Here is a 20,000-nt window from a genome sequence, read left to right on the forward strand (position 1 = left end):
GTTTACTTGTAAAAACCTTTATGTCTTTTATATCTTTACATACTTATAAAAAAATTGTAGAGGGAAAATGAAAATGAAGAAAAAGAAAATGTGTCCTGCATAGCAGTCTTTCAAATTTCCTTTTAGCCGACAGGGAGTCGTCAGAGGCATGGGGCGAAGGCAACCCAAAAAATTAGGAGCAGGGGGAGGAGCTTATTTAGCCGGCCTTTTGCATGTATTTGAATATAAAATGTAATAAGCGTGGTACACCAAAAAATCGGTTTACTTATAAAACTCTTTGTCGTTGTCATATGAAAAAAAAAAAAAGTACAGGAAAATTGCAAATGAAAAGAATGGGGGTTAGTGATAAAAGGTCACATCAAATCAAGGAATGAGTTGAAACTAACATAGTTCACTTGACAATTGTACGTCAGTCTTATAAGTGGAAAACGCTAAAAATTGTACATTGCTAGTTTTATCAACACCTTACCTAAATGACATTGGTTACTGTTACGGAAAATCATATTTTAGAGTCAGCTTTGTATAAAGCTATGATTTTGCATACATTCTTGGGAACCGCAAAATGATTCAGAACAAACCTTCTAAGTATAGTGTTCATTCCGTGCAATAACGCATAAATAAAAGGTTCTGGAAGAAAAGACACCTTATTTTATACCACTGAGGACAAGCAAAAAGGTCATATGGGTACCTCGGTTAAAAAAAATTTAAATAACTCTATTAATTAATACCAGTTCTAATTTTAAGGAAAAAGTTATGAGAATAAAATAAAAGTTGTCTGTACCACGAAGCATGCCTTCACTGTTTACACTGAGAGTCCTGAAGCTTTTTTAGCGTGTATTCGAATATCTTATCACGATAAGTCCGCCACCCCCACGTACCACCCTGCGCCGTGCTGTTTTCATTCAGCGGCTGGTCAGCGGTCACCTTTATGAGGTAAACATGGCGATCACCTCCTGATCACCGTTCTTGTCGATCAGAAAATCAAAATACCATCGTGATATGGCCTCGAAGATGACGCAGTTATGTTGTTTGATTCGTACTTCACATTCGAGTCGAAGCTTGGGTGGCACAGGTTATTTCTTACGGTGGAATCGACAAGGGAAATTCGAACACTAGTGGTCACTAGTTGTAGTGTTTGAATTGTTGGAAGAAATGGTCGCATGGGGATGTAGGAATGGTAGGTTTAACGAACAATTTCAGATTTTGCCCCTTGAATTGGAAGTGAAGTTCATTTAAATGCTTTCGTATGTATTTCTGGCTTTTTTAGATCTACCTGCTCGATTTTTATCTGCTACGCTTCATGTTGACAAGTACTTCAAAATGGCGGCAAAACTTGGAGATTGCCGAAAATGAGGTAAGTTCACGGACTTATAAAGTTTTAGTAAAGGTCGGGCCGCAAAGTTTTTTTCTGTAGTTACCTTTTCTATGGCACCTACTTCCTAGCTATATTAGTTGGATCAGTTAAGAACGCCTCACTTTTTCAAAAATGTACCTTGAATTTGATCGGTTTTCGCGTGTGTGACTTAAGCGAACCGATAAGGCGTCGTTCAAGTCTTCCTGTTTGCTTGATTGAAACGTGATGTTCACGAAAGTCGCCTCGATGGATGAGATAGAGTTAATATACATGGCTGTGGTATTTGTTTTTTGCTGAGTCCCGTAGTTTGTTGTAAATTGTCCGGCAAAGTTGCCTCAAATTAACGTCTTGAAAAGTGTCACGACAGGCCTTCGGTCGAGTGAAATTTAATTTCCGTAAAACTCTGAAAAATAAAGAGATCTGATCAAACGGATTGTGGTTTTAGTATGGGTACATGAATGTCTTACAACACACAAGAAATGAGCTAAATCTGTGTCTCAAGGAAAATCGACCGGACCGCTCTTACAGAGACACTCTCTTAATCTTGAAAACTTGATACGGAATCGAAGAAAGTAGACCGTTTGTCTTCCACTAAAACTACAATTAGACTTTCGATTAGACTACTTCTTCTCGTTTCTAAGCTACAGAAGTTCTTACCATGAATATTTATATTACTTTCACCACAAAGAAAGCAAAAAAATGTAAAAATTTTATGTAGATTATACTAAGTACAGTAATATATGGAATTAGCACTGCTGTGATCTAGTTTAATATTTGTAAGTATTGCCATGTAAGTGTGTAAATTCGCTACTTTTTTCTTTGTATTCTTTTATTTATTCCGTGTAATTTTTTTTCTTTTTTGTGTGTGTTTTACTTGCAATAATAATAATAAAACGTTCATGACGTATTCCGTAACTACCTTGAACGAATGCGGGCATTTGACGGTTCCAGGAGTCTTCTGACAGTGGAAAACCGCTCCCAGCTCACTGTTATATTTTTTGATTGAAGTGACAAAAATTGTTATTCCATCTCTTATTCATTGTCCGTCTTACCCCATTTTAAAAAACTTGGCTCACAATTATTTCATCCCTTGTTTCAGTTCTTATCTGTTAGTCACTTCTAGTGATACGTCCGTAGTCACAGGTACCCCAAGCTCACGAGTGAGAATCGTGGTTTCGTAAAAGAAATATTATAAGCTGTCAACGGCAGAACCAAAACTCGCTGAAATCGCCCTGACATGGCCAAAACTGCTAAGAAAACACCTTCTAACTCGTGAGCTTGGGGTACCTGTGGTCATTACTGTATGCGATTTTGGTGAGATTCCTACTATTGTGTGATGTGCGAAGTCGCGCGCGTGTATCAGGATTTGAGTACGGGCCATGATTAGCCTAAAAAACAGCCATTGTGGATTTGCTACTCAAGATGAAAGTAAATTCAAAACACACTTCCAGTAATTTGTTGTGTTTGTTGGGGTCAAGAACAAGGATCTCGGCGTTGCTTTGCATTTTAAGGTATACGTCTAAATTACGTCATTTCTCGCGCGCCTCCGCGTCTCCGCGTCTCCGCGTCTCCGCGTCTCCAGTACTGGTAAGTCTGTGCTCCCCACTTAGCCTTTATTTAGGAAACCAGGGGAGGAGGCAGAAGAAAATGCATTATGGCTAATTATAGTTACAGTTTTACATTTTTTGTGTGTTTCTGTTTTGGGTTGTTGATTCTCTTTGACGATTTTGTGATTTTGTTATATTTAATTCTGATCGGTCGCGGTTACTGTTTTAGGCTTTTTGTACGTGTCTTTCCCTTTTGAGTGATGTATTAATACCGTTTCGGGAATTGTGTTCCTGTTTTCTGGTTGTGTATTTTTCTTGTTTTCACTATTAGATTACCGTTTTGGCTCGTGTGTTTCCGTTTTGGGTTTGAGGTTTTCTGTTTCTTTGTTTTGTTTCTATTGGCCACAGTATAAATTAAATCGTTATTCAGTGGCATCTAAATCAAACCACCTAAGACAACTTTTTACAAGACTGAGAATTTCCCGAGCAGATTTTACTGAAATCGTTTACCAGGTAAGAAAGATGCTCATTCAATTTGGAATTTTCCAAACCCGAGAAGCTATTTTCTTACAATGTTTCTTTGGTCATGTTCCGCTGTACGTAGTTTCCTTAGTTTCCTATCTTCTCCGGCTTTTTATCCCTGGAAATATCTTTTAATTTAGTCTAGGTTGCGACAGCGAATCAAAGTTTGTTTGTTCGATAATTTGTATGGTGTCCCGGACTCGACGTTTAGTTCTGACAGGCGTTTCAAGTTGAACTTTTAAATTTTGTTTAAATCATCCTTCCTTGATACTTCTTACACTGTAGGTGTTGGAGTTTCTAATGTTTTGTGTAAGTGATGATTTCATTGGATATCTTCAAACATTTTTTTTACTGATACATAAAATTGTCCCTCTTTCAGGAAGAGAAAAATTATACATATCCAATCAGCGGTACGAAAATTTATCCAATTGCAAGGTTCCTGACCTTACTGCTGTTTTCCTTGGTCTCCTTTCATCAAGAATTGGTAAGTTTTTGAAAAATAAAAAAATATTTTATTACTTGATATCGCATTTCTCCTTCCAGTAAGGGGCGTTCCCACCACAACTATGTGGATTCTGGCCACGGCCGGGTTTGTAAATTTGAGGGCAGGGCAGCCAACCTCTGTTGATTATCTGAAGACACTTTAACTAAATTGAATTGTACCTCATTTCAGGGAGAGCTGAATTATTTCAAGCGGATCATTGTGTCCAAGGTTCGAGACCTACGAGCTGTTTCTCTTCATCATCTGTAACTGGTACGTTTTAAATAAACATACCTTTAGCCGCGTGCAGTATCAATGCATGGTTAGGTCCCTTCAGCGTAGAGGCAACCGAGGCAGTTACCGTGGATATAATTTTGAAGTTTCTTGTTTATCTTGCAAAAAATATTTCGCTAAGACGATTTATTCTGAAGAAAACAAATTTAGATTTCTTTTTGATATTTCCTCGGAAAGGATATTTGTCTGGCTGGGGACTATATGTATGGTCTAAGTGCTCATATTCATGCAGCTTAAAGCAGTTTATAGAAAGATCGGTCCATGTCATATATCCCTTAAAACAAAAGTGGTATACAGGTATCGATAATACGTATTGGTCTCTACGACAGTGAAATCTAGGGAAGATCTTATACTATTTTTTATAAAGTTAAGTTTTTCTCTAAGAAGATAATACTCATTTAAGTTACCTGTCACCTGAATGTGATTCTGAAACTCGTTTCAGATGGAACGGAGAACTTGAGCCAGAATCTCAAGCTGATCTTTGAGAGGTTCGTGGTGATTAAAAATAATTGTTTTGTCTATTCTGTACAAATTGGTATTAGTTTATTTTTCATTTCATAGCAGTTATGTTGTTTGTTTTGTAATGTCACTTTTTAAGACTACGGCCCTTCCTTTGTGTATTTGCAAAAGACGGTGAGCTCGCTTAAGGTCATTATGTACCCTGATTCTCAAACTGTATGAGCTTGCTTGCTCTCGTTCCTTCCCCCCACCCCTCCCTCCTTTCCCCCTTCCTTCACTTCCCCCGAATCTTTTATATTTATTCTGGAATGTTTATCTATGTATGTGCTTCAGGTTACTCGTAGCCATTTAATATTTCTGAGAACATGTCTCCAATCATCAGACAATGTGTTAATAGCAAACTGCTAAGCATCATCTGTAGAAATTGAAAATAGGCTACCAGAAAATCGAATTCGATGATCACCTTCATCATAGATTTTTCTTTTCATTAATTCTATTTGGGCTCATTTCTATACCAGCGCCAACGCTCAAATTGAGAAGTTTCGTGCTTTTTGTGTTTACTCTTGGTTCAACGTACAGTCATTAGGCTCTTCAATCAGGCTCTGGATAAAGTTTGGTAGACGGACACATCGTACCTTGTAACCTGCATTTTCATTACACGTTAAAACCATGTCCATGCGATCAAGTTTTTGCTGAACAATTCATCTTTTGTTATCTTCAGATTGATTCTCCGAAGTGAAGAAAAGGGAGAAGAAAAGGGAGAGTTTGCTAACAAACGATTGTAAGTTCCTGACTTTTTAAAAAATATTTTATCTACAGTTGCGTTGGGGCTGGTTGTGTTAAAACGGTCACAACATTCTCTTAAAGTGACCTTTTCTCTGTTAAAGAAACTGACGATGATGAAATGATGAAACTGATCCTGAAATATAATTAAAAACAGTTTTTCTCAAACTTTGCAGAAATCGAGAGCAATATAATGATCGAACATTTCGTATACACAAAAAAATTGCAATCAATTAATTTGAAACTTCAACACAAGTGACTGCCACTAATGGATTGTCAGGAAAGCTTTGCGCAGTTGCGTATATAGTAGGATAAGAAACATAAGATATTTTTCATGTTACAGTTACATACATTTGTACAGTAATGCATTATAGGCTAGAAGTATGTCTACGCACTCTAGTTATTAGCGGAACTCCACGCTGGCGCGAAGCATATATGCGCGAGCGGAACCAGACACCTAAGAAAATTTGGTAATCTATTCACTGATTCACCTCCAGTTCCTCCGAGCAAGCGACGCCAAACTCGCCTAAGTTACGAGCAAAATGGCTTCCCGGTTGGTTGCAGTAACAAACAAAAAAATTTCACAAATAATCAAACAAGCTGTTCCCGAAATACACGAAGAAGGTGACGAGATTCGGTTTGGAAATTTTAAGGGGTAAAGCTTTGTCTGTTTGACTTAAATTTATCGATGAAACCGGTGAAATATTTTTTTGTTTACAAATGCAAATTAAGCTTAAGTCTTGCCTTACTTTAATTAGCGGAATTGTTCTTAAATAAGCTTAAAACAAAATTTGATAGTTTTTTCTTTACAGAATGGTTTTCAATACAAAGAGAAATCACAACTCCTTTTGACGAAATTTCCCCCAAAGAGCTAAACAAATGCCTTCAAAAGTTTTATTTTTCGACAAGAAAACGCGACGACCGTTCGGTCATTACGAGCCATAATTGTAATCGTTGGCAACAGTAAATGTCAGTTAAAAATCACCATTTTTGCGCTCCATTATCTCACTGTTTTAGTATATACTAATTGTTATATATTAAGTGATAAGAGTTGATTCTCGAGAAAATGAGGTTAAAAATCGTGATATTCCAAAAGAATACTTTTACGGCACATTCTTATGTTTTTGAGTTGGCATTTTTTGAATGTCCTGGCCCCTACTTTCGGAAAGCCGTTACTTGCGTTTTCTTTGCACGGATGAGTCTATATGAATTGTTTGTTTGCTGACTATAACGTTTTAGCTGGTTCGGCTTCAACTAAGCTCAATTCTAAATAAAAATGCTGTTCTCTTCTTCTTCTTCTTCTTATTTTTATTGTTACTATTATTATTATTATTATTATTATTATTATTATTATTATTATTATTATGGTGTGATCCTCTCCAGTTCTTTTTCTGGGAATTCTCAGCAGCAATCCCTCAGCTTACACACATGACACTTTCCTCAAGATATTGGCAGTACCAAGGACGGCTGATAACCGTGCGCTTCCAAAAATATCTGACTCAACTCAACTCAACCTCAGACTCAACCTCCTATTCCCGACCTTTGTATAACCCGAGATAGTTCGAAGTGCACCAGTCACGATGGGTAATACTGTCACTCTCTTGGCTCTGAGGATTCTTTTAATTTCGAGAGCTAGGTTTTGATACTTTTCCTATCCAGTAGTAAGGATATTTTGGTCCGCTGGCGCAGCAATGCCGATAATTATCCACTCCTGTGTGTCTTTGTGTACTACAGTTATATCTGGACGATTTTGCTTCATCGGCTTGTCCGTAAAAATAGTTATGTCCCAAGTTATCCTCACTTCTCTATTCTCTGCAACTGGTAAGGGTTGATGGTCATAATAATAATAATGATTATGATTATGATTATGATTATGGTTGCATTCCTTTTAGCTAATGTAAATCAGGATTTTGCGATCGAAAATCCGATTTTTTTGTTCCATTAAGGACCAAACCAATCTAAGATTGCAATCCGAACGATCTACCTCTGAGCGTAGATCGTTCAGATTGGTATCTCAATCTCGTTTCATATCTTTGTTCCATTTAATGAAACTGCTTTTCGATCGCAAAAACGTGCTCGTTCATCAGTAAACACGGCGGGTCTAGGTTAGTTCAGGCAAAAGTTATTTATATTCTCCAGTTGTTCTATGCCGCTAAAGGATTGTAGTACATTCAACTCAAGTTCCACTGTCACTCTAAATCCGTTAGGAAGAGAAAACACTTAGATTTTCTCACTGTAAAACTATACTGTCCAATGTCTGTGTGTGTTTAGAACGCGCTTCTCAGCTCTTGAGAATTCGTAATTGTCTTCTGAATTTTCTTGAATCAAATTCCAGATAATTTTGAGTTGATGAATTCCAGTATGAACCACCACTAGTTAAAGAGCTAGTTTTCTTTCCGTCTCTCCACGAGAAGATGCTTAATTTAGAGATATTTAGCAGAAAGAAGTAAAAAACGACGAAGCGTTGAAATTGAGAAGAAGATCGGAGCGGCAGGCAGCTGCAGTATGGATCAATCTTATTTCAGATTTTTGTTCCGGCTAGCAAGAAAATCCAAACAATCTGGATTGTCCAAATCCGAAAAAAGTTTGGCTAAAAGGAATGTAACCTATGATTATGATTATGATTATTGTTATCATGGAAGACTATTGTAAAAGTATCGTCCTGAATAAAATACAATCCAGAGGGTCTACTGGCAATTATGTTATTTACAAAAGCAGGAAAAAAAATACAAAGGCTAAGGCCACGAATAAAATGCACAATAAGGTAATAAAAATCCATGATAATAATTCAAAGCGAAAACAAATACTTGTGCAGTCAAAATCTAAAATACAAAAACATTCTTATCTACCTAGAATCAAGCTAAAGAACGACTGTCAAAGCAGCATGAACCTTTTTACTATAGTGCTGAGCTTAATAATGACCAAAATTGTGTAGTTCCATAAAATATCTGTACCTCCCACGGAGGGCAACGGAAATACCGAGGAGAGGGGGGAGCCAAAAGGACACAATTTCCGAGGAGGTGGGGGGTATCTTCTTGAGGTCTTTTTCCCGGTGCTTCGAGAAAGACTGGTGAGTTATCAAATACTAACAGCTGCTCTGTTGAGCAAGCTATCAGTTATTTTGCTGTTAACAGTCTTTCAAAACAAGAATCATTGTTTTCATCGATGACATTTTACTAAAGGACGGCTGAATCCTTTTTTTTTTTCATGGCTTACGCGATAGTTAGTTGTTATCGGCTTATAAATAAACTTCTGATTATCTAGCTGTAACGGTATTTCACAATATATTGTGGTATTCACCGTAATGTGGTCGCGTTCTAAGTCCTTCTCTGACATGTTTTTAACTAAAAGGAAGCAGTTGAAGTCCACTAGCTGTTTAGTTACAGATGACCTCATTTTTGTCGTGTAAGGTATCAACCTCCATGTTTCTCAGTGACGTACCGTTAATTACCAAGAAAGACCTTTACAAGGCAAAATCGAGATTACCGCATTTTTCTTCGTACTCATTTACTTTACTGTCCTGCGGGAAACGCATGCGCAGGAAATGGCATTTCCGAGACCTTAAATTTAAACACGTTCTGGGAAACATGCCCTCAGACCACCTAGTTTGGAGTGCCTTCCGAGCTCCAACTTTTCTTCCTGAGCGTACACCTTCAAAATCTCACGCTACGCCCCTGCATTGACCCCGAAACGATTTATTGAAGATGATCAAAAGGTCCCACAGATTGAATGTGTAAAATTCACTGTTAATTTAACATTTCAATTGAAAGTCACTGATAGTGTGGCTCTGAAATAATGTGGGTTAATATTCACCCCAGCTCTCAAGATTTAAAACTCGTTTTATTCAACTACATGTTGACAGACGTCAGTACGGTACTTGTGACTTCTATTTAGTGATGATACCCTGATAACTTCGTGATCTCTGCTCTTTAAGGGAAAAATGCAGCGTCAATACCTCCCATGTTTGAGCATTAGCTACGTCCCAATTGGTAAAGATTTGGACAAATTACCTCCTAAACTGTATTAGACAAAGATGAAAATTTGTTGTGATCAGCCGGGGTTGCAATGACATCGGAGTAGTCATAGCAACGAAACGACACCATTACCTATTTTACTTACCACCCTCCAACCAATATAGTTCACGGGAGCTTTCTCCACCATGGCTTCCTCGATGTTCGTGAGGTTTGAGTAAAATGTATGAGAGCAATTTGAAGATATTTTGGGTTGAAGTATTTGTGGTTGGATATTCAGTAGTCAGTACTCGCGCGAACGTTATCTTTAGAAAACGAAGCGAGTTTGAAATCCAATTTTACCCCATAGTACTTTCATTCACTTTTAAACGTGTTTCAAGAGATCATGGGAACAGCTTTAGCCGTTCGTAAGAAGGAGGGATTTGATAAGACATTGAGGTGCTCTTATTGGCGTTTTTTTAAGTATTTTGGTCTACTTTAACAAATGAGCAAATATTTTTGAAACCGCTCGATAAGTATTTTTTTAAAATTTGAAATTATCGAGATTAACCGTCATTTTATATGACCCTTCAGCTTCAATGTTATTGATAACTTGTAAGTAATAAAATAAGGACTACAATTCGCTATTTTACTTTGTCGAAAAGTTCGTCTTTATAAGTGAAAGCTTCTCATTGTTCAGGGGTATTGTATCCAAGGTTCATATTTTAAAGCAAAACAATAACTAAGATTTCTGCATATTTCAAATGCATCGTTAGTTACTGCCGTTAATGTAAAAATGAAACTTGGAGACAATACCCTGAATAGTTAGATGCAAACTGTACCCTCACGACGGTGACAATCATTACGAAAAAGCAAAAAGGATTCAGTATGACGTCATTTTGTGATCTGCATCAACAACAAACCGCCGGTTTAGGCCCCGTCCACACAAATCCTGCTATTTTTAAACCGCATTTTTTTTACACGAATCGGCCATTCGTCCACAAGAAACCAGTAAATCCGCTATCCAAAAAAGCATCTTGTTGAAACGCCCCCCTCCAGAGACAGGTTTAAGACCCCTTCACACGAATCAGGGTAAATATATATATATAATTGTGCGGTTCCCAAAAAAAAACTGATTGGTGTAGACGGGACTTTAGTTTAAGCCGTTAAAAAGCGTATACTAAGAGAGAAAACAATAGATCGTTTACTCACGTACCAAGTGGTTATTAAAATTTATTGGATAAACAAAAACTTTCACGTAAGAAAAGAGTTCAATCCTCACGTGACTGTCTCGGTACACTGACATTGCTCCCGTTTCTCACCTTTGGTTGGCCATTGTTTTGATTAAAAAAGCAAACGTTCGCAAGTGCATCAGTAAGATTAAACTATGTGGGTTAGAGTGCAGAAGGATTTTAAATTTTTGTCTGTCCAATCCAGAAAACATATTTCAGTTTAACATGTATTAGAAAACACTTTTCTGCATTTTCTTCACATTAACGCGCACAACTCTAAGGAAAACAGCAAAGTAGCAGACAGGAGAGAATGATAACTTTATATTTTCCTTTTCTAGGTATATTACCGTCAAGAAACAGCCACACTTTTCATACTAGAACTGCTAAATGACAGAAAGGAAAAGAATAGAGTACTACGAGCAACAAATGAGCATTGCTAAAGAAGTCGGCGACAGGGCCGGACAAGGAGGTGCCTATTGCAATCTCGGCAATGCTTATGACAGCCTTGGCCAATTCCATCAAGCAATAGAGTACCACAAGCAAGACCTGAGCATTGCAATAGAAGTTGGCGACAGGGCCGGACAAGGACTTACCTATTGCAATCTCGGCAATGCTTATTCAAGGCTTGGCCAATTCCAACAAGCAATAGAGTACCACAAGCAACACCTGAGCATTGCAATAGAAGTCGGCGACAGGGCCGGACAAGGAGGTGCCTATTGCAATCTCGGCAATGCTTATTACAGCCTTGGCCAATTCCAACAAGCAATAGAGTACCACAAGCAACACCTGAGCATTGCAATAGAAGTCGGCGACAGGGCCGGACAAGGAGGTGCCTATGGCAATCTCGGCAATGCTTATGACAGCCTTGGCCAATTCCATCAAGCAATAGAGTACCACAAGCAAGACCTGAGCATTGCAATAGAAGTCGGCGACAGGGCCCGACAAGGAGGTGCCAATGGCAATCTGGGCAATGCTTATCAATCCCTTGGCCAATTCCAACAAGCAAAAGAGTACCACAAGCAACGCCTGAGCATAACAATAGAAGTCGGCGACAGGACCGGACAAGGACGTGCCTATGGCAATCTCGGCAATGCTTATCAATGCCTTGGCCAATTCCAACAAGCAATGGAGTACCACAAGCAAGAACTGAGCATTGCAATAGAAGTCGGCGACAGGGCCGGACAAGGACTTGCCTATAGCAACTTCGGCAATGCTTATCAATGCCTTGGCCAATTCCAACAAGCAATGAAGTACCACAAGCAAGACCTGAGCATTGCAATAGAAGTCGGCGACAGGGCCGGACAAGGACGTGCCTATGGCAATCTCGGCAATGCTTATCAATCCCTTGGCCAATTCCATCAAGCAATAGAGTACCACAAGCAAGACCTGAGCATTGCAATAGAAGTCGGCGACAGGGCCGGACAAGGACTTACCTATTGCAATCTCGGCAATGCTTATTCAAGGCTTGGCCAATTCCAACAAGCAATAGAGTACCACAAGCAACACCTGAGCATTGCAATAGAAGTCGGCGACAGGGCCGGACAAGGAGGTGCCTATGGCAATCTCGGCAATGTTTATGACAGCCTTGGCCAATTCCAACAAGCAATGGAGTACCACAAGCAAGACCTGAGCATTGCAATAGAAGTCGGCGACAGGGCCGGACAAGGACGTGCCTATGGCAATCTCGGCAATGCTTATCAATGCCTTGGCCAATTCCAACAAGCAATGGACTACCACAAGCAACGCCTTAGCATTGCAATAGAAGTCGGCGACAGGGCCGGACAAGGACGTGCCTATGGCAATCTCGGTAATGCTTATTTACACTTCGAGGAATTCGAACAATCAATGAAGCACCACAAGCAAGAGCTAAGAATTGCAATAGAAGTCGGCGACAGGGCTGGAGAAGGAACGGCCTATGGCAGGCTCGGCGCAGTTTATCAATCCCTCGGCGACCTCCAAAGAGCAATAGAGCATTATAAGCAAAGCCTAAGCATTGCTAAGGAAGTGGGCGACAGGGCCAGAGAGGGATATGCCTATGGCAATCTCGGCCTTGCTTATATATCCCTTGAACAATTCCAACAAGCTTTTGAGTGCCACAAGCACCAGCTGAAAATTGCTAAGGAAGTGGGTGACATGGTCCTAGAAGGATATTCCTATGGATACTTGGGTAAAACTCTTATGTTGTCAGGTTCTTTGGATGAGGCTGTAGTTCATTTCAGATTCAGCGTAAAAACTTTCAATACCATTAGGAAAAGTTTCATTTCGGAAGATGCATGGAAAATAAGTTTTCGTAAGCTTTTCAAACACAGCTATCATTATTTATGTCGAGTTCTTATAGTGCTTCAAAAGACGGATGAGGCTTTGTACGCGGCCGAACGGGGACGAGCAGGGGCTTTGCTAGATGCCTTGAAAATAAAGTATGGCTTTACATCCCTTTCGCCCATTTCAAATGAAACTGAGAAAGATTTTGCATACATTTCAAGGAACACATCTGTTTTGACAACGTTTATTGCATTGGACAATGGAACAATAAGCTTGTGAGTGCTGGGAAAGAAAACCAACGCTATTTTTAGGCAAGCAGAACTAAAAAGTGAAGGTACACACGAAGACCCCTTTAATGCACTTTTGAAAGATTCTTTGAATAAAATTGGGGCTGGCAGAGATGTTAGATGCGAGAATCGGTCACTTGATGTTTTAAGCAATAAGTCAACTTCCAGTACTCGGGGTGATGATAAAATATCGATTCCATCGCACGAGAATATGGACTGGTTACAGCCATTGCATGATATAGTTTTTGGTCCCATTGAAGACTTACTTGATGGCGATGAACTGGTTGTAGTCCCTGATGGTGCTTTGTGTTTAGCTCCTTGGACAGCCCTAAGTGAAACTTTAAAGATCCGTATTATTCCCTCACTGACAAGTTTGAAAGTAATAAGAGATTCTTCAAGTGCATACCACAGTAAAACTGGCGCCCTGCTTGTTGGAGATCCATGTTTGAGGAAAGTTACAAATAAAATGGATAAACCCATTTATGATCAGCTGAAGTTCGCAAAAAAAGAAGTGGAGATGATTGGAAAACTTCTTAACAGCCAACCACTTACAGGAGAAGCTGCAACCAAAGAAGAGGTGCTTCGGAGAATGGATTCAGTCGCTTTGATTCACATTGCAGCACACGGAGGAAAGGAAACTGGTGAAATTGCTTTGGCTCCCAACCCCGGGTGGCAATCCAAGACTCTTATCCCTACGGAAAAGGACTACATGTTGAAAATGTCTGATTTACAAGCCATTAAGCTGAGAGCGAGGCTAGTGGTTCTTAGTTGCTGCCATAGTGGTCAAGGAGAGGTCTCGTCAGAGGGTGTGGTCGGTATGGCAAGAGCTTTCTTGTTTGCTGGTGCTCGTTCTGTGCTGGCGTCACTCTGGGCAATTGATGATGAAGCCACAATGGTGTTTATGGAATGTTTCTACCAACACCTGAGAGTTGGACAAAGTGCCGGTACTGCTCTGCAGAAGGCCATGAAACGCCTTCGAGATTCGGACGACTTTTCCGCTCCAAAGTACTGGGCTCCATTTGTGCTGATTGGCGATGACGTCACGATTGAATTTGATATAAACCGTTGAGAAAGCTGTAAGTACAGATTTTTCATTTGTTTTAGATTACGTAGGGTCCTAATATATTAAATAAGGTTTAAGGTTTTATTGTCTTCAAATTAAAATGTGAAGGAATGCACAAAATTAAATACAAATAAGCAGTAAACGCAAGACTTAGAGTGAATAATATTGACAAAAAAATAATATGGATGGTTCGTTGATGTACAATCATTTTGGATTTACGTAATCAGATTTCATTTTTGTAATACAAAATTGTTTAAAAACGTTTGTTGAACACTAGAAACAGTGAGAATCCTTAGTTTTTGCTTCAACATTTTAGTTTGAACTACCATTAAGTCATCATTTTACCCGATTCAAAAGAGAAATGTCATATTTGTCAAAGAGAATTAAAACCTTTATTTTATGCTTTGTTATGAGCAGAAAAGCAGGTTAAATAGGCAAAAATGTTTTTAAAAACCCATTTTGGTGTATACACCATATAGCTAGATAATACAAGCAGCTCTAACATACTCTCTTGTTGTAAAGTAATGAAAGGTTTTCAGCTCCTGCCCAACTTTGAGTTTACATTCGTCTCATCCTTCCTATCCCGTAATCTAAGGCTTTTTGTCCTAAGACCTCTATGGAAAGAGTAGTATTGAGGCCGTGATTTCGCTGTTCAAGCGTATTAATTAATCAAATGTTACTTTATTTACAGGGGCCGTGCTGACTGCAGTGAGATGTCAAAGACAGAGTACTGCTGAATCCAAGGAACATTACAATATCAAAGTCTATTTTACCTGAGGAAAAACGGTTTCTTGTAACCGTAGAAATTACGTGAATATTATAATATTTTACTCCCTAAAACTATTGCAACGAAGCAGCATTAGCTGATAGAGAATTTTTGCTTCCTTTGATGATGTTGAAATACGTTTCTCAAATGGTACTTTCATTTACGCACGCGTTCCTCCGGTTAATCGATCATTGCCTGAACAAATCTATAGAGCAAAAAATATCTACAGTTTTGGACCGTTGACCGTTGACCGTTATACTTCACATAAAGGATAATACATTCACGAACTTCGGCAGCTGACTTCGCCAACAAAAGGCTAAATTTTGGCCTAGAGGATGATGTGGATGGAAGGCCAGAACGCGTTATAAAGGAAGCGTCTTCAAACTAAAGCGCATCTCAACAGATTAGTCAGGGGCACCCAACGACCGTTTTCTAGGAAATATCTGTTCAGGGCTCTCTAGTATGCCTAAAATTTTTATAGCGATGCGAATTATTGATTTATATTGCTTTTAAAACACTCCAGGAAGCCTATAAAGAGCTGATTTTTTTCATAAAGCTGTTGGGTCAGCTTCCCTGTTCACTGGTTTGTTGTCGGGGAAGTGACATGACCATTTGAGAAAGATCAAAATGGCGTCCGATTTGGAAAATGTGTCCCGCATTTTGCTCAATTGTGGTCATGGAAATGCTTTAGTTCGGCAAACAATGCGGTGATCCGCACAGAAAATTGCCAACTATATATAATCTTTAACTGATTTAAGTGAAGTGATTTGAAGTGTTATATTTGAAGAGCAAGAGATAGCGCGTGGGTCGGATGAAGATGGTCTCGTGAAAGTGAGAATGAGAAAAGTTGTTTTAATATGGTTATGCCAACAAGAGTTGAATGAATGTACCTGTATCTGACGATGTCAATCAGTGCAGCTTGCCCTTCATTATGCGCATGCCATCAGTTTGCAATTCCCTCCTTCAGAAACCTTTGATAATATTGTTGTTAAACTGTAACTCAGATAGTTCAATTGCTTAATAACAGTGATACGCTATTTTAATGTTTTATTGACTGGAGAACTTTTTTCCTTGTAAAATTAAGGCTGCATATACAGTGATTTCAGAGCACTAATGTCCAGTATCGTGCTGTGGTTAGGCGCTAAGAAGTTACATGTACCTCAGTCAGGGTCACCCAACGACTGTTTTCTGTAGAATATCTGTTCTGAGAAGCAAAAATTGCCTAGATTGGTCTATAGCTTGAGGAAGGCGAAAAATTTCGAGATGACCGTTCATGTTCATGTACATTTTCGAAGCTTATCTAACAAATTTCCTACGATTTTCTGAAGTTTAATTTTTCGCATTTCACTCCCCAAGTTAAGCTATTTTTCGTAGTAAAAGGAAACCTAAAATTTTGGGAATCGAAATGCGATGGAGGGAGAATAAAAAAAATTCTCACTTTTGTAGAGTGACAATTTTTAGAATTGCAGCTACAATTTTTGGGAAGATAATACGGAGGCCTTGTAATTTCGAAAAGACTCAAGTTCCCCTAGGATGACCGAACAGATACAAACTTTTATAGTGCCACTCAGAATACGTTTCCAGAGACGGATCTAAAAAGTGCCTAAAAAGTGTTTTCAACGCATTTTGGAGGAAACAGTCGTTGGGTGCCCCTGCTCGATCATTTTAGGTAGGATTATTCTAGCTACCTCAAAGTGGAATGTTTACTGGGCCAATAACGTTTAGCATGGCCATGGTTATGTTTTAGGAGGTGTTCCGCATTCATTTACATCAGTACGCTGGCTTGATTGCATCAACTGCTTGTACCTAATCTTGGCACCTTGCGTGATACAGTGTTCAGTTTTTGATGTAACTTTCAGCCTTGTTATGTTGTATTAAAGATAAAGAAAAAAAGACTGAAGTTTGACTGTGATTGTTGATTTCTTTTAATCACGAGTTTGATTACAGACTGAATTGGACACCACTCAGTCCTATTACCATTATGAATCACGAGAAATCTATGAACGTGTCCTCACTTGTTTTATCTCTATCCAAAAGTAAAATGTAATCACAATTTGCATTGCATAATTTACACTAGCAGTGCTGATCTTCGCTTTGCCATTGCCAGTTATTCCAGGTCACACTTGTCAAGAAAACCGAATCATAAACGAATCAAAATTCTCTTATGGAGAGAGGAATGAGGGTTCTTTCGCTTATAGCAGAAAGGCGCTTGCCTAGTCTCTGTACGGCCTCTTCCCAGGCCTTCCCGGTTAATGCATTTGTATTGACACACATAGGCCGCGCGGCGAATGAAGCCTAGGGACCAGACAAGAGAAGCGCGACGATAGTCGTTCTAAGTCCGACTTCAATACGCAGGCAAATCGACGCAAAAATACCCCCACCGTGGTATAAGCGGGAGTTGATGGAAAACGCGCACTTAAACCTGGGACGTACACGCAAAGTCATACCCCCATCGTGGTACAACGGGCGGGGGGGCGGGGTAGGGGTTGATGGACTCGCCTTTCCTACAGTTTTTGATATGTTGCAGTATTTCGTAAAGATTTTACATTTATTGGAAAGCATTGACCTTCTCTACAAAGTTAGGTATAGTTTATGGGTGGTCGCGCTGCTGGAGGCCTGTGACGTCACCAGCAATGGTCGCCATCTCGGCTGCCATCTTGGATTTTACCATGAATTAGAAATAAGGTAGAAACGGTGAGAATTGGTAATTTTTTGTGCTTGACATGTAAAATAACGCTTAAATAAGTATTTTGCTTTATTTAATCCATAAGCTTTACTTTTATCGTTGAAAAAAGTCGAAGAAACACGCATTTTCACTTAAAAATGGCTTGACCACCTGCTACTTATGACGTCATGTCTCGTAACCGTAGAAACCGATCATCACTAAACTTGTCTCAAAATGCGCGTGAGGGATTAACGAACAGCAACTGCAAAGTCAGAGCGCCGTCCCCACGATCTGAACGCCTGGAGGAGGCTATAAAACTTACAAATAATAGTTCAGTTGTTCAGTAAGGTTATAATGAAGTTAGGCCAGGGACAAAAGTCTAACTTTTCATGATACGTACCGAATGCTACTGAATGAAGATACGTAATAGATTCTGTTCATTAACATTAAGTTTGTCACATTTGCAACTCCGTGTTTAACCCAGGTTAAGTAAATTTAAGATTTTACTCGAGGCTCAGAGCAAGAAGGTTGGAGGCTGCTCGCTAAGTTTATAAGATAAAGACAAGGACTCAGTGGGGAAAAAAGCCATCCATATTGAATTGTAAAATTTCCGGATAAGGAAAACCTACGAGCAGCCGAGATCCTAATTACAGATATGTAATTACTGAAAGTTTTTATTAAATCTGACACACAATGGAAGAAATAGAGTCACTCATGTAACCTTTGATTTATGCTACACAGCATATAGATTATCACTATATTCTTGGTGAAAGAATAAAAATACAACTATATCCTTCATAGTCTTGCCATATACGTGGCAAACAACGGTTACTTTCAAATATTTAGGAATTTTGATTTAAGATAAATGCGAGCGGAATACTCTCATCGCAAATAATTTTTACACAGTTAACGTTAACAATACAGTACTTTTTCGAAGCTTTAAAGTCAAGGACAGTCTAGATTGATCAATAAGTCTTTATGTCACGTCAGTATTAGTGCCTGTTTACATGGAGGTGGGGCACCCCTGGTACGTGAGGTAACCCGCTTAGGTGGGGTAACCCGCCGGTCCATATAATCTCTCATTTTAATTTGGTCACATTTACATCGGGTGGAGTAACCCTCCGCAGGTTACCTCACCAACCTGGGGTCCCCCACCTTCATGTAAACAGGCCCTTAGACTACTTCCTGAAGGCACCAGCGAAAGACTCTGAACATTTTCCTAAATAGCCGGTAGAGACAACTGCACGCCATTAAACAACAGCATGGTTGGCCCAATGGGGTCATCCGAGCTGCCACAACTTCAGCAAAAAAGGAACGGCGACCTTGGACTGGACCAGTTTTTCAATCGCTTCTCTGCAATAAATGAAGCGCGCGAACACCAGGATGAGGCAAATTAACATCAAGGGCATGGCGAATACGAACTTATGTCTTTTGGCTAAGAAAAGAAAGTTATATGAATTCAATTCAATATTGCATCAAGTTCCACTGGAAAGTGGTCTTCTTTATAAAGAGATCGAACATTTCAATTCACTTATTGATAAAAAACAAAAATTGGAGTTTATACGTACTTTTGCTGTTCTAGTTATAAACTAGCTGATACTATAACTAGCTGTATTTTTAGTTGTCTTGGTAAATTATTTTGCTCAATTCTCAATCAAAGACTTTTCGAGCACATTTAGTCACGTGACATACTTCGTAAATCTCAAATAGGTTTTGTTTAGCAAACAATCGAACAATATTTTATCTGATCCGTTTGTGCTACCAAAGGGCACCAAACTCGATTCTCTTTTTTATGCTGACAACCTTATTATATTAATACGATCGAAATTAGAATTACAATATTGCCTAAACAAATTATCTTCATATTGCAACTCCTGGATGCTTAAAATCAACTCCAAGAAAACCAAAATAATGGTTTTCCAAAAAGGAAAATACAAATGTGATTATGTTTTTCACATAGTCAATGAAATGATAGACATTGTACAAGACTATACTTACTTAGGGACTCGCATCTCATCTATCCCGGAAATTTTACACATTTACTTGAACATCTTCGACAAAAAGCCGCCCATGTTCTATTTAGTCTAGGACGCCACACTGATTTTAGTAAACTGAAACCTTCCCTTGCAAGTAAAATTTTTGACACAACGGTCTCACCGATTTCACCCACCGCAATAGTGAAGTTTGGAGTGCCTTTGTGAAATCAGATTTTAAGTCATGGGATAACACCGGAATCGAAAAAACGCATTTACACTTTTGTAAACGATATTTAGAAGTCCATAACAAGTCATCCAATGTTGCATGTAGACCTGAACTTGGTAGATTCCCTTTGATC

At 39.0% G+C, this 20,000-nt stretch overlaps 1 protein-coding gene and 1 long non-coding RNA gene across 2 annotated transcripts in view; both read left to right on the forward strand.

The window, feature by feature from the left end:
* LOC140945411 (uncharacterized) overlaps positions 1–15,237 on the forward strand; it is a 249,903-nt gene extending 234,666 nt beyond the window's left edge. Inside the window, exons 4-6 of the mRNA XM_073394440.1 lie at positions 11,246–13,159; positions 13,196–14,247; positions 14,926–15,237. Coding sequence (XP_073250541.1) covers positions 11,246–13,159; positions 13,196–14,240 — 2,959 coding nt within the window. The 3' untranslated portion in view covers positions 14,241–14,247; positions 14,926–15,237. The remainder of the gene's footprint in view (positions 1–11,245; positions 13,160–13,195; positions 14,248–14,925) is intronic.
* On the forward strand, positions 3,310–4,209 carry LOC140946790 (uncharacterized). The gene is made up of 3 exons (XR_012166860.1): positions 3,310–3,414; positions 3,803–3,907; positions 4,097–4,209. It is a non-coding gene; the product is annotated as an uncharacterized lncRNA (long non-coding RNA).
* Positions 15,238–20,000: the final 4,763 nt, after the last annotated feature.

Source organism: Porites lutea, chromosome 8, assembly GCF_958299795.1.
Source record: "Porites lutea chromosome 8, jaPorLute2.1, whole genome shotgun sequence".
Classification (NCBI taxonomy): Eukaryota; Metazoa; Cnidaria; class Anthozoa; order Scleractinia; family Poritidae; genus Porites; species Porites lutea.